Here is a 14,980-nt window from a genome sequence, read left to right on the forward strand (position 1 = left end):
GAGAGGTGGAAATGATGTGCATCTGTATTAAAATAAATGTGTATTGTTAAATATGCAACCTTGCAATAATAAATAAATTTTGCTAGCACGCTAATTCTCTTTTGGGTAAATAGTGTGTCCATGAGCACCATTAAACTTCATTTTTAACATAGTTATTAGGGGCAATGACACAGTGCTGACATTAAGTTAGTCTCCCGGGAACAAATTATTTTTCTCTGTAGGACTGAAAACTCCTAAAATCCAATCTGTTGTAAAAGCTTACCAGGGTGGAGGAATCAATAGAATTTCAGAGGACCACACGAGTTTTTGTTCAGCAATACTTTCATGGTCCATAGAGAATTTATGAATATTATATCTTAGCTTTCTTCAAAATCTAAAATATAGGCCTCTGGAAATTTAAATTATTCCTCTTATAATAAGGACACAACTGAATATAAAACAACATGAATGTAGCAGCATTTTTTTTTAAAAAAAAGCAGTCAGTCACATCTGTGAAATGCATCATAAAATTATCCTGAGGCCAAAAACACAATATTTGCATATAACTATACAACAGATGCTGGAATGAGCTTTCTAGTTTTCCTCCCTAATACATTCAGCATTTGACAGTAATAACAGCAATCCTTAACAAAAAAAAAAACCTACTGTACTTGAGCTTCACAATTAAAAAGAGAGAGAGATCCAAAAAGGCAGCGCTGCACAATTTTTTATAATTAATACAATTTTTCTCCATAATCTTCCAAGGTGAACAGTGAATGAGAGGAACATCTTATGGAATCCTCTCCTTTATATACACAACTGAGCAGATGAAAACAGGAGTGTCGGAACTATCCTAGTCTTAATCAAGGTAGGTAAGAGGCAGTGCTTTTTCCTTTCCTTTCTTTGTTAGGATCAGTTGTGATGGATGGGATCATTTTTAAAATGGTCCTGGTTGCGGGCAGGACCCCAAACCTGCTCCACCCCCACCCTGGCGTAGGAGGAGCAAAGCTTCTTGCCAGGGTGGCACCACAATCACCCCAGGCTTATTGGCCAATCATATTTGAGCGGGATGATTGTGTGGGGTTTATAAGCGGCAGCTTGATGCGTGCTAAGCACCTGCTTCGTGCTGCTGGACACCCGCCCACCCTCCCTGTTTTATTGTGTGTTCTCTGGCCTTGCTTTGGACTTTGGTTGGTCACCTGTCTTGGGTCAGGGGCCGGGTAGGAATTTTTCCATTTGGCAAATGGCCTGGCCACTTGGTTTTCGCCTACCTCTTAGCAATCGTCACAACTTTGTAAGGTTAGGCGGTTAGGCATTGGCTCTTTGAATTTTGGGGGAGGGGAGGCCAGCCATCGCCTGCCCCTCCATTTGATCAAGGGTATTCCGTTAAAGGAATCCAGGGCCTGGATCCTGTCTGAAGTCCGCTTGAGGGGCTAGGGCCATGCCAGGCCTCTGGGAACACCGAGGAGAGCTGCAGGCGGGGACCCCCAATGTGGCTCCCTCTTTGGGTGGTTTACCCTTATTGACTTCCTGCAAAGGGGGCAGTCTACGCCAATGCCCAAGCCAATACCGCTCACTTTTCTGTAATTACAATCAAGTTGTGGCCAAAATTTTGCCCAATATCCTTAAACTTAAAATTCTGTGTCTGTATGAATTTATTTTAATAAGGGGCTGGTTTGGGACCTTGCCATGCAATTGCCAATTCCATTTTCCATCACAGGGACTGACTCAAATAGATACAGATACATGAAAGAAATATTGGCTGACTAGGCACCCATGATTCCAGTCTCTGCTTCCCAGAGATGGTTTGGGCACAAGTCCTGGCTGAAAAAGCCTGATGTTGCGTTTACTGAAAATACTGTCATGTAGTAGGGGTTGTAAACAAAGATGCACTGGATTTGAAGTTACTTCATTCACATGGCTGCATCCTAAGGAATGCTTGGATTATTCCATGTGGAACAAACTGGCTAAAACAAAATAAAAAATTCTTTCCAGTAGCACCTTAGAGACCAACTAAGTTTGTTCTTGGTATGAGCAGTAAGCAGTAAGCTCATACCAAGCTCATGCCAAGCAGTAAGCTCATACCAAGCAGTAAGCTCATACCAAGAACAAACTTAGTTGGTCTCTAAGGTGCTACTGGAAAGAATTTTTTATTTTGTTTTGACTATGGCAGACCAACACGGCTACCCACCTGTAACTGAAACTGGCTAAAGTACAACAGAGTGTTTTTTTTTATTAATTTATTTCATAAATATACCACTTGGTTCTAGGAAAAACCTCAAAGCCATACATCTGCCCCACTCCAGCTATCAGTCCCTAATGCCTGTCTCCATCACATAACTTTGTTCTGCATCTAGCACCCCCTTGGCATAAAATAAGTATTCAGATTGAATGTGAATATTTAGCCTGGTCCAGCCTTCCTGCAGTGCTCCAAAGTGGATATTTGCAGCAGAACTTTTAAGCTACCATACCTATCACTTACCTTTTCTTCTTCTTTTGCCCCTAGAGGTAAATCAGTCCCAGCTGGGAGGAAATGCCACACTGAACTAAACTATACTATGATAGTTTCTAAGCTGAAAGTTCCAGTGCTCTCAGATCTTTAAATTGTGAACTTAACAGCAGGAGATGAAATTGTGGGTTAATAGTGCTAGTCACATTTGGGAGTATAAAATGACAAACTATGTCAGACACAGAAAGATGAACTTTAACTCCTGTTTCAAGGCATTTGAAATGCCATAGAAACATATACACCGGAGTGAATTCTTTGATGCCTGAGTTTTGTCAAAAATGACAGCGGGCTGCCTTTGAATGCCACTTGGCTCCTTGACGATGTGATTTACCTGCCATGCGATTAGGTCCTTCAATTTCTCAATTTTTTCATGATCTTCTGGATGGTCATACACATATTTTTCAGTAAAAAAAGCCTAAGGAAAACAAAAATGTCATTTTACAGAAGAAATAATACATTTGTCAATGTAGAAGAACTAATAAAAAGTGAAAATACTTATTTAGCCATTTTCATTAGAATATGAACTTTTCAAACTGGAAGTGATATGCAGAAAAGTAGCATTGTTGAAATAGGCACATAGGCACGAAAGTGTGTTTTCCGTGCTAACTGGCTTTCACTAGTACGTGGGAACCAAGGAGCTGAGAAGGGTGTGGCTAATTCAATTCTGAACCAGCACAGTGGTACATTGGTTCTTAAATCCGTTCCAGGGATTCATTTGACTCCCAAAACTGTTTGAAAACCAAACAGTTTTGGGAGTCAAATGAATCCCTGGAACGGATTTAAGAACCGTTCTGATTGGCTGCAGGAGCTTCCTGTACTCGGGCGGAAGCTGCGTCGGACGTCCAGCTTCTGAAAAATATTTGCAAAACCGGAACACTTACTTCTGGGTTTGCGGTGTTCGGGAGCCGATTTGTTTGACAACTAAGCCGTTCAAGAACCAAGGTACCACGGTACAGAATTCTATAGCATGAACAGGAGTGGGGGGAAGTGAAGTCAAGATTTGACACCTCCCCTAGCCCTCATGCTGCCTACTCAAAGCCAGGTAAGCTTTGGGGTTTTGGGAAGGAGGCGCAAGGCTGTGGCAGGATCCTAGAGCCCCTCAGTCTCCTTCCCCCAAGCTGGGAAAGTGCTAACTAGGCTTTGGGAAGGAGAAGGAGGACTCTAGGACCCTGTAAGAGCCTTCACACCTTCCCAAAGTACAGCACCTTTATTACCCAGGTTTGGGAACGAGGGCTGGGAGGGACATCAAATGCTGCTGTGGGCAGCCGAAAAAGGCCTCATGTTGGATCTCAGAAAGCTTGCAGAACAGAAATAAACCACAGATGCTGCCGCAATTGATCCTTATTCAACGTGGGTGGTTGTTGGTCCACAGCTTCAGTGATTCTGAGAGGAGTGGATTGGCATTCTGTCCCTTCCCCCAGAAAGATTGTTACAAGAGGCCTATTTCCAGAAGTATTTGCATTAGTAAAGATTTGGAATGGTTCCTAGAAAAGACAAAATATCCTGTGGAACACCCATTAATTTAATAATTAGATACACTTTTAGTAAATATAAGTTCTAGGTTTCTCATCGCTGGAGAGCCAACATGGTTGCTCAGATAACACTGAATGGACGTACCTTTTCATAGTTGGTGAAGCCACCCATAACAGCAGGATCTACAATGCCATTTAGCAGCATTGACAAAGGATTAATAGGCAGGTTTGGATCACTCAAATGTTGCTGAACCATATTGTTGATCTTGTCATTTGTTAATTGCATGGTTTCAATTGCATTTTCAAGTGGGCTGATTTCAACCTGAGACAATAGAACACACACACAAAAAAATCATTAGAAAAATAATTACATATTGGCCTAAATTCAGCTGTCAACTGATTTCAAAGTAGAATAATGTTATTATGGTTTCATTTCAGCAATGTGAACAAGAACTGATGTTCATATCATTCTTAAAACACCAGAATGAGCACACATTAAGCCTCGATCCACATATAACATTTGCATTTGCTTATGCAGGTATTCACTCAAACGCGCCCTGCAGAAGGACACTTGCCCCAGGCCACAGAGCATTAAACTACCTGGGTCCCCCCCACCAGGCACCGGCTGCTTTTTTGCTTGAGTTTATAACTTTATTCTAATAGGACTCCTGCCCCGGGCCTCAGACAAGCTCTGCACGGGCCTGCACTTGAAACAGCAACACCACCGAATTTATTAGGATATACAGCCTGGTCCACCTAAGACTCATGGCAGCTAAAAAGCAAAAGCATTACATCAATCTGTTTAATTTTAAATCACATTACAATGCTATTACTTAGCTGAGCCAAATCCCACCGTCATGTCAGCCTCCAAATGACCCTTGACTACATTCACCTGTTGGCATGTGACTCTTGTATTTAGAATGCTTGCCATGCCAATAGAGTTTTTTAAATTGTGCAGCTCCATAGACCTACCTAAGTTGAACCCATGGTGGTTCTATTTCCCCCTACCTTTTCCTATTTAGGTGCATTATGCCAGGTGATGTTTGAAACACTCAAGAATTTCTAAAGTGGTTTGCAATGCAGCTAAAAAGCGGGGGAGAAATGATATGGTCAAAACCCTAATGTAAGAATCAAAAGGGGGTTCTGCCAGTGCCACCAATCACTTTTTTTTAATCAAACAAATACTATGAGAGAATAGAAAAGATAAGATAAGGGGTTAATTGGAATGTGTAAAAAAATGCAAGTCTGTATTTGATTACAGTCATTTGCATAAACTTTACATAAGAACACTTCTGTCTGCCTATCAGTAACATAACGCATTTCTGAAAGGCACTTATAATCAAATCTTTCTAATTGTCACTCCTACACCTGCACTCTGATTACATCTAACTTGCCTTAATTATCATTTTTTAAAAGTGTGTTTTGTGCATTATTTTGGAATGCAAAGTAATATGACAAACAGTTCTGTTGCATTTGCCAATCAAATCTCTGCTCCTTACTGCTGCATCTGACACCGTTGGCTTTTAAATGTGGCCAGTATGGGGCATAAATTGAGTTGCAGAATGAGTAAAGCCTTGCACACTGTCCTTCTAAGTGAATGCCGCTTCTACGGTGCCCAGTAGTGTGATCAGAACAAAGCTACGTAGATAGACAGACAGATTTAATTTGTCTGCTGCATCTACAAAAATAACAAAGAAATACATTAACATATTTAACCGCAGCATTTTTATCTGTATAGTGACTAGACACTGTACACAAACATCAGCCATTGTGCATATTCACAAAACATCGTCTAGAAGAAAGGTCAAATGAAGAGCATGAACAGAGTATTTCACATAATCCTGGTCAACACCCATTGTTTCCAGTAATACTGGGGTGGGGCATGTGCACAATTAGAATTCTGACATGTCTCCCAATAAACACCATCCAAAGGCTGGTTCTCGCCATTGTCAGGTTCATTACAGTGCCTAGTCATGCTAATTGTACATCCATGTAATTAAATAGTCTAATCCTTTCTCTCACTTCTTCATCAGGTTTTTTAGGAAGACTTATACTCGCAAACCAGAGAGAGGGGAAGATGGAATGACTAATGAAAAAGCTGTTCGGACAAAAGGATTAATGAGTTCAATGAATGGTTGGGAGAATGACTGAGCTTGCTGGCCGCACGCCCAATGCTGCTGACATCTTGCTGGCCACACTTCACAACAGTCATGAGTTTGGCACCTTGACCGGCTTCCTGCTTAAATGGAGGAGCTGTGCATATAGCCCCTTCCCCATGTGGCCATGGCTACTGCATGTGATCCCACCCATGCCTCATGAATTCAGTGTAAAGATGAGGACTCACATCTGAACAGCCCCATAGAATTGATCCTTCTTTGGGGAAGGTCAGTATAGTGTTCCAGGGTTCAACTTGACCTTGAGCTCTCAGGGAGTTCTAGCATAAAGTTGTATCTATCAACAGAAGTGGTTTACAACCAAAGGATAACATATGAAGAAAGTAAAATGTTTCCACAGGCATGGGCAAGAATAATTTGATGGATTAGATGGGCCTTTGGTCTGACCCAGAAGGGTGATTCTTACATGCTTAAGTTTCACCAATTTGAGCCAGCACTCTTGGGATTGCTGACCATCTCCCATTAAATTTCCATGAGATCCTGGGCTTAAAAGATTTATTAAATGTCCTATACTTATACATTCTCTTGAGCTACAACTTCTTATATAGCACCAGCACCATCTCTGATTATTGACTTCTGCTGATTTCTTAGCTTGTTTGACCCAGCTCCTCTTTATTGCTCTTGGTTCCCTCTCCTGTGAGTTTTATTCAATGTTTTGGTGTTGCCATCTGCTTGGTTTTGCCATCTGTTTCTTTCATTCACTCAAAGTCTTCCAGCCCTCTAGAACTCACTGTAGTACTTGCCGTATCACCTTGCCTTATACTGCCTAATTCTGTCAGCACTTCCTGCCCTCCTTCTCATGACTAAGAGTAATGAATACCTTCTGGAACCAGACAACCTTTTCCAGGTTAGTGGAAAAATATAAAAACTGTCTAAACTCACGTGGTACCTGAATCACTGTGATGAATCACAATACTGTACTGTGAATAAAAAAATATATGTATCTGACCCACCAATGTGCTCTGGATACCTTGTTATTTTAAATCCACAGACTTTGTTTAACTGTAGTATCATAAGATTTGAGTGATCGTTTGGCACTGCAACGGAATTTCTGGGTATTAAATGATCTCATTTAATCAACACAGATATTATAAAGAGATCACACATTTTCAGCCAACTGAAACAAAGCTGTCTTCTACTTCTTTCTCAAACAGCACATTTCTGAAATGAATGTTTGATATCAAGGAGGAGTCATCTCTGAATCAAACAGTGCTGTCTATGAATGCCATGGCTACAAGTTTAAGAGTGCCTTGGTAAAGACTTCTGGTATTTAATATTTGTTTTCCTTACACTAAGCATAGCAAATGGCAAGTTTCTTCTGCTGTTTGCTTATGTCTTGATTCATTACAATGTAAATCTGTCTGTGTTCAAACTTTCAAGTCAATGTTTATCTGAATCCTTACCTCTATCTTTATTGCAAATGCAAACAAATTAACCTGAACAGCATAATGTGTGTGTAGTCATATGAAAATTATATGTTAATACTCCCCACCCCCCTTCATTGAGCCACAAAGAAATACAGAAAGGTGGCTGGTGTCAGGTTGGAATTTGCAGAGTTTTAAATTTAAACATAAAATACTTGCAATAAATTATTATAATAACCGACTGCTCAAGATTCTTCCCTATGCTCTCAACCTACCATCAAGGTTATTATAATTACTTGAACAATCATCTCTAATTAAGGAGACTAAACAAATCACACACAATGCAATAAAATGCATAAAGGGAAATGCTATATCACACCGGGGTCTCCAAAGCTGAAGCTGAGGAGGACTTTTTTGTGATCATTGTTCAAACAGTATAGGACTGTTGGTCCTCAGTTGCTAGAAAATAATAGAGATAGAAAATATTTATGACTTATTTGAAGTTCACTGTTGAACCCACTACAATGTGACTGGATTTGCCATGGCACTAAGAAATTAACCAATGGTGTCAACCATGTTATGGTGATCAAGAGGACCACAATGTACCATGCCAGAGGTTCCTGAAGCAGAAGGGCAGGAACTTAAGCCATAGCATCAACATCAGAAGCAGTATTCATATAATGTAAGATCAGCAAACTGTTCACGTTCAGTTTTTTAAATAAAAAAATAGCAGCCATGTGATTAAGCGACCTCAGTAAAAATCTTCTGAATTGATCTTACCATAAAAACTGATTTGACTTCAAACCATCTTAAAATCCCAGGTAATTTATATCCTGTCACATAAATGGTTCTCTCAATCCACATATTCTGCAAATTTAAGAGAAAAGATTTCAAGTAGAATGTTAGTAGATTGATAGGCTTTATCCTAACCCATCATTTATATCTCCATTATCACAAAAAGCCTAGCTGCAAGTATACAGATATTACAAAGTTGGTTTTTTTAATGCACAAGAATTTCATGGATTGCCTGTATGAGCTGGAGGAAATGGTACTTTTCCATCTACCATACTAGATCAACTTTATGGTTCTTTGCTGTGCATCTCTTTATGTGCACACATGTACTTGCATGCATGTGCTAAAAATGTCTCTCTCTTTTTACCCTACCTTGGGTGCATTGCAATCTGTTTTTGCAATTCTTGTTATCTTTTCACTTTTATTACTTTCGATAAATAGCTGTGTAATCTGATTTGCAGTACGTTACCGAAGATGGGACAGCAGAGCATATTCTGTTCTCCTAACATGGGAGCTGGTAACTGTTGAAAGTTTTCACAACTTCTATCTACTTCATAGAAGGTGAACTTCTTAAGACTCCTTTGGTCATAGCCAAAAATCATGGGTGCGGAACCTGTTTCCCTTAAGATGTTGTTGGACTACAACTCCTACCACCCCTGACCATTAGCCAATGCTGACTGGGAATGACAGAACCCAGCAAATCGCATCAGGTGAGGCAAGGTTGATAATGAATGGGATCAGAGCTGACATGGAGAAGAAGTTTAATCTTTTCTTCCCTTACTACAGTCCTGAGGAAAATTCCTCGTCTGAAGGCAGAAAATTTTGGAGAAACTCCAACAATAACAATGGGAATTTATCCCCAAAGCAAATATAAGCTTCTGAAGATGGATTTTCCTCAGGACCACAGAAGGGGAGGAAAGGGTGTTCCCCCTTCTCCCACCATGTAAATATGCATTCAAGGCCATCTGCAATTTAGCCCTTAGAAAGCATCAACTCTAGGGTCTACACACAATGCAGCTTAAGATCTCCCTATAATACGGACCTGGCCTTTAGAAAAACAAAAATTGAAAGTTTAGTGATCTTTTAATAACATCTATCACTATCTTGGGTTGTATTCAACATGGTGCTAAGCAGATTGTTCTATCAGCACAAGCATTTATTCTTGTGTAATGGGAAAATCTCCACTTCTCCTCCCTAAATCTGTTCAAGTAGACTGGGGGATGGAAAGGGGGGGGGTCTCCTTGCACTAGTACTAATCCTTGTGTTGGTAAATGTAGTTGAATTCCACCCACTGATATATAGGATTTGAAACATAAAGACTGGCTTTTACCAATTCAAAGATCAACCATATGGTTTTGTGAAAATATTATTGCTGCCTTGAAAGCAAAAGTTTAATCTGCATGTCTAAAATCTTCACATTCATGAAGTCAACTTTTAATAACCGAAACCTGTATTTTCTATGTGGACGTATTCTTTGTTTCTTATAGAAGGGATATAACATTTTAAGAGACAATATTCACGTCCATGAACAAAATGTTGGTCTCCTAAAATATGCATGCATATATTTCAAGATTACTAAATGGAATCCAAATAGCTATTATGGATCTCAGTCTAACATGCAAAAATTACCGCAAATTCATTGTCTGGGTTTTTCTCTCCTTTCCGAACAGGCCGTGAATACTCAAATCGCTGAACCTCATTCACCCTATAGAAACTGAAAGACACAATATCACACATATTTTCTTACAACACACATGAACATTAAAATGAGGACTGCAGCACACAATGAACTCACTGTGCGGCTTTAAATCACCAGCCGCTGCATGAAATTGCTCTCCACACAGTGACAGCTGCCGAGTGATTTAAAGTGACCTCTACGCATGTTCCAGTCCTAACTGAATAAAAGGTTATTAAAGTAACTTTTGATTAAAAGGTTGGATACAAATGATAAAAGGCTTAGAATAGACTTGCAAATAACACCAGAAGTATAGGGCCACAAAGAAAATTACCAGCCCCTCTGCTCACACTTATTGATCTTCTGGCACATTCACATATAAATGGTATTTACACATTTGGCTTAAGAAGCACCTTTATATATTTCATTCTTCCCTTATTTCACAAAGACCAGGGTAGCATGCGTAATTCTCATCTCTTATCTCCACCCCACACTAAGCAATCTGTAAAGCAGATTATATAAAGTGTGTGTGGCTGGCCCAAGGTCACTTAGGTGTGCTTCACAGCTGTGTGGGAATTTGGAGCCTAGATACTATACCACACTGACTCCTTCAAATAAGTAATAAATAACTTAGTGAAATGTTGCTTTTAAAACATTTTGGGAACGGGATGAAGTAGAGTAGTTGCTTATGTCTCCTTGGCTCCAAAGACCCTATGGTTAGAGCCACAACTATGATTATGAACTGCAACTGTTTCCTTCAGTTTGGGCCCTGGTGGCATTTAATTCATTCTATGGGAGGTTGTCCATCATAATACTTTGGAGACTTTGGGTAGTTCAGATTGCGACTCTAAAGAGAGAGGAGGCTTTGCCCTGCCAGACTTAAAGATTTATTTTGAAGCATCGGCCTTTTGCTGGTTAAAAGATTGGTTCAAACTAGAAAATACTGATGTATTGGATTTGGAAGGCTTCGACAATATGTTTGGGTGGCATGCTTATCTTTGGTATGACAAGGTGAAAGTCCACAAGACCTTCAAGAATCATATAGTGAGAAAAGCCCTGTATCAGGTTTGGATGGGGTAGTTCAGATTGCAATGTCAATCCAGAGAGCATATGAAAGGTTAAGTGAGATCCTTAGCACACATGCAGTCAGCTTGGGTCAGGCATTGCTTTTAACAGGGTAAGGGGAGAGCAGAGAAGGTGTCCAGTCCAAAATTCATTTCTGCTTGAACCACATTAAAAAATGTAATGCCTGATTTAATTATATGTCCTTTGTGCCTATTTCATCTTTCTGAACAGGATTGGCTCAAGGTGTGGGTATATAGTTTAGCAGGTCATTTATCAAGTTATCTATTTTAATCAGGTACAGCCTATTAAGCCATAAAGAGCAATTATTTCCAGAGAGGTAACCATGTTACTCATACCAAGAACAAACTTAATTGGTCTCTAAGGTGCTACTGGAAGGATTTTTTTTTTAACTATGGCAGACCAACACAGCTACCTACCTGTAACTTGAACTATAATATTTATTATGGCAGAAGCTTTCACAGGTATCTGCTACATGAGGTGCAGTGAAATTTCAGACATTTGTACCTTAAAATTTGCTCTGATACCGGCTTGTGAAATCTTGATGGTAAATCAAGCTTTGGCTTTACAGTGAAACACTGAATATCTGAATTACAGTGTTAAGAACAGTAATGATAAAACTGTTAAAATTACGTATCTGTAAAATTTCAACTTAAGTGGACATTTATACAGTAGAGTTATCAAAAATGACATTGGAAAGGAAATGGGTCTGTGGATTCTTTGAAGGGACCCCATCACACCAAAAGAGCACATTTAAAGGATACATTGCGCTGGAGAGTTTTTAATGTTTTCTCCTGGAGGAGACGTTGTCTTCATTTTCTCAGCATTAGGAAACTGAGTTAATAACCTGGCTTCAAAATCTTCACGACGCTCATATTCTTTTCCCCGGTAAATAAAAACTTTGTTCTATCAACAAATATATAATGAAATTTGGGTACATTATAGATTCTATTAGCAACACCCACATATATCTTGCTTAAGTATACCACGTATTTGTTTAAAAACCTATTTCTACAAACGTTGAAACTATACAGTATCCAGAAAATATTTGAAGATAAAATCTGATGTGAATTAAAAGCTTAATAAAATAAATTCTGCATCAAGAGCATATTAAATTAGCCAGATTATTATTATTATAGATTTTGAGTTTGGGAACATTGAGTTTTAACTCAATATATATGTTACGTTTTTGATGTGATAGTGAAAAACTGGCCCTTCTGGGAGCCATTCCTTGTGGGAAGTTATTTGTGATAAGCAGTTCCCCATACAACAGCAAACTGCTCAGTGTGTGTGTGTTTTTAACAATCAAGTAGTATATAAATTTTGTTAAATTAAGCAAATAAAATAAAATGTAACTGCAACCATTCAGCTAAGAACGAAATTCCCTGAAAAAAAATGGAATGGTCCTTATGTATTTTGGAAACTATTGTGCTAGAAATGTATCACATGAATCATGACTTCAGAATAGCTGCAGGATTGGAGATTATAGAAATAAAAAATGGCAAAGACACAGGAAATAGTTAACTATTAGGGTTGAGAAGGCAAGGAACAATTGTCATTGAAGCAAGAAAAAAAAAGGGGGTACCCATGAAGGCCCACATCTGATTACATAACCAAACCCAACTACGATCCTCTTTGGCTTAATAGGCCTTGGGATAGGATGTCTACGAATGAACTATTTTTTAAAATAGAAAAACTATACCTAAGCACTTCAAAGAACCCCCTGCGAAGAGTTCAGTTCAGTATCAGAACCAGTGATTTGAACAGAGCTTTTATTTTGCATTCTATTCCTTTGTCTACACAGATTATAAAGAAAATGGAGCATGCTAATTCAGTTCCATTTTAGTAAAATATTCAGGACAGCTTTGCCACTTCTCTTGTTTCCTAACAATTCTCCAGAGCTGTATTTAGCAACTCTAAATCACTAGCAGATAACTCTACCCATAGAGAGAAATGTGTACTGTATTGCAAATTAGTCTGCATGTGACAAAATGCTTTATAAATCACAGGCCTTGCTTTTGTAAAGACAGCAGGGAAGTTGATAGATTTCATTGTCTTGCTTTTAGTTCAAATATGCTCTCACCCCATAACCCCGAAATATGGGGTCCAGACTTCTGCATGAGGCTGTGACTGTTTTTGAACCAGTAGTGAATCGCAGGGAAGCTGTTCACAGTGCAGCACTCATTAAAGCTCACTTCTGGGACCTTCCATGTATTCTCCTTACATTAATGAATCTGTCCGAGCCTCATGTTTTGGGTACCCACAAAGAAGAGATTGGGTGCTTTTACTTTCGAACAAACCACAGTTCCCAGTGACATCCAAACTCAGAGAACTATAATGTATTAGAATAAACCAAGTGTGTAAGAGGGAAGTGTGCATGCTTTGGGCCCATGCAGGCTTATTTGCATACTTTCCCATTATGTCTAAATCAGCAAAATGAGGTGTTCAGAGTCTATAAAATTGTATAGGTATCATTCTCTCTCAACGGAAACCCATTGTTCAGGTTTTGACATAAAAAGTAGCAAATGATGAGGATATCTTTAGCTATTTGACGGATGAATTCACTTGGGGGAGGGGAAATGAGAGTAAATTAACCACTCAATTGTTAGATTTTATTTACTGTTATATCTAATATATCACAAATCAGATTTGGGAGCTTCAATCTGTATGAACAAATGTCACTATATTTTTCATTTTTTTATAATTATTATTACATCTGCAAAATCAGTAATTTACATCTAATGCACACTGGTTCCATATCATCCTTTTCAATTATTTGAAAATTATACAATTCGTAAGCACAGATCCAGAGTAAAGCAAGCTTCTTCTATATAAAATCACAGAGCCAAAAATAGATATAAAAAGTAATACATCTTGGGGAGAAAAGATCCTAAAATGTATTGGATATTTCATCAACTTAGCACACTGAAAAAGGATGACATTTTCAAGTATAGCATCTATCTGTTACCCATCAAAAGCTGAAATCGTTTACCCGTAGAAATGTTGGAAATCCTTGTCCATAGTATCCAACAGCAAAATAATCTGGTTTAGGTCTGATTACTTTCACAATATTTTCATAGAACTGTGCTTGCTTTTTCTGTGTAGAAAAAAATATGTAGTTTAAAAAACAACAGGAGATGACAGCATTTTCTTGTTAAAATTACATTTTCCATTTCTTTAGAATCCTAACACATGCAATTCCTGGTTATCTGCAAGTGAACATATTAAACATATTAAAGTATTTCAATCTGGTTTGAGAAGGCACTAGTGCATGTATGTTAAAAGAAGGTACTTGGCAAAAACACTTTGGTCTGTAACTGGAATTCTTTATCTCTGGTTCAGCAATTCTCAGAGGTCTCAATTTCCTTTTTGGAACCAATCATATAATAAAATATTTATTATTTGCATATCACTTAAAACGCCAAGTAAGACACAGATGATTATATCCAACTACGTCATACTCGGAGCAGACCCTGTGAAATAAATAGACTTCGCCTACTTAAGCAATTGATTTCAATGAGACTCTGGGTTTTGACTAATGTTGGGTATCATCCACTGAATTTAAAAATATGACTTTGCCCCAAAGCTTACAGTTCACAAGTCGACATATTAACACAGTCCAACTGGGAAAGGCGGGTAGGACAGAGATTATAAAAGTACAGTGCTTTATAAATTATTTCTACAAATTCTAAAGACAGATATTGTTAAAAGCAAGAAGAAAGAGATATAGCAGAGAAATGTTTCGGAAGGTAAAGAGTAAATCTTAAAACTTTTAGAGGAACAAAGCAAAAAGCGGGGGTGGGGTGGGGAATTGATGTGTAGGGAGAAGTGAAAGAAAGTGAAGAAAAATCAGCTAAGTATGAAAAGCAAGGCAAATGAAACAGAAACACACACCCAACACGGTTAAGCTACCTTTGTCTGATCTCAGCTTT

At 38.7% G+C, this 14,980-nt stretch overlaps 1 protein-coding gene across 1 annotated transcript in view; it reads right to left on the reverse strand.

Annotated features, from left to right (window-relative positions):
- Positions 1-14,980, reverse strand: part of DOCK1 (dedicator of cytokinesis 1) — a 355,108-nt gene that overhangs the window by 25,121 nt on the left and 315,007 nt on the right. The window contains exons 40-46 of the mRNA XM_033149416.1: positions 14,041-14,145; positions 11,813-11,954; positions 11,556-11,634; positions 9,920-10,004; positions 8,279-8,365; positions 4,106-4,282; positions 2,820-2,903 (exon numbers count right to left, since the gene is read on the reverse strand). Coding sequence (XP_033005307.1) covers positions 2,820-2,903; positions 4,106-4,282; positions 8,279-8,365; positions 9,920-10,004; positions 11,556-11,634; positions 11,813-11,954; positions 14,041-14,145 — 759 coding nt within the window. The remainder of the gene's footprint in view (positions 1-2,819; positions 2,904-4,105; positions 4,283-8,278; positions 8,366-9,919; positions 10,005-11,555; positions 11,635-11,812; positions 11,955-14,040; positions 14,146-14,980) is intronic.

This window comes from Lacerta agilis, chromosome 5, assembly GCF_009819535.1.
Source record: "Lacerta agilis isolate rLacAgi1 chromosome 5, rLacAgi1.pri, whole genome shotgun sequence".
NCBI lineage: Eukaryota > Metazoa > Chordata > Lepidosauria > Squamata > Lacertidae > Lacerta > Lacerta agilis.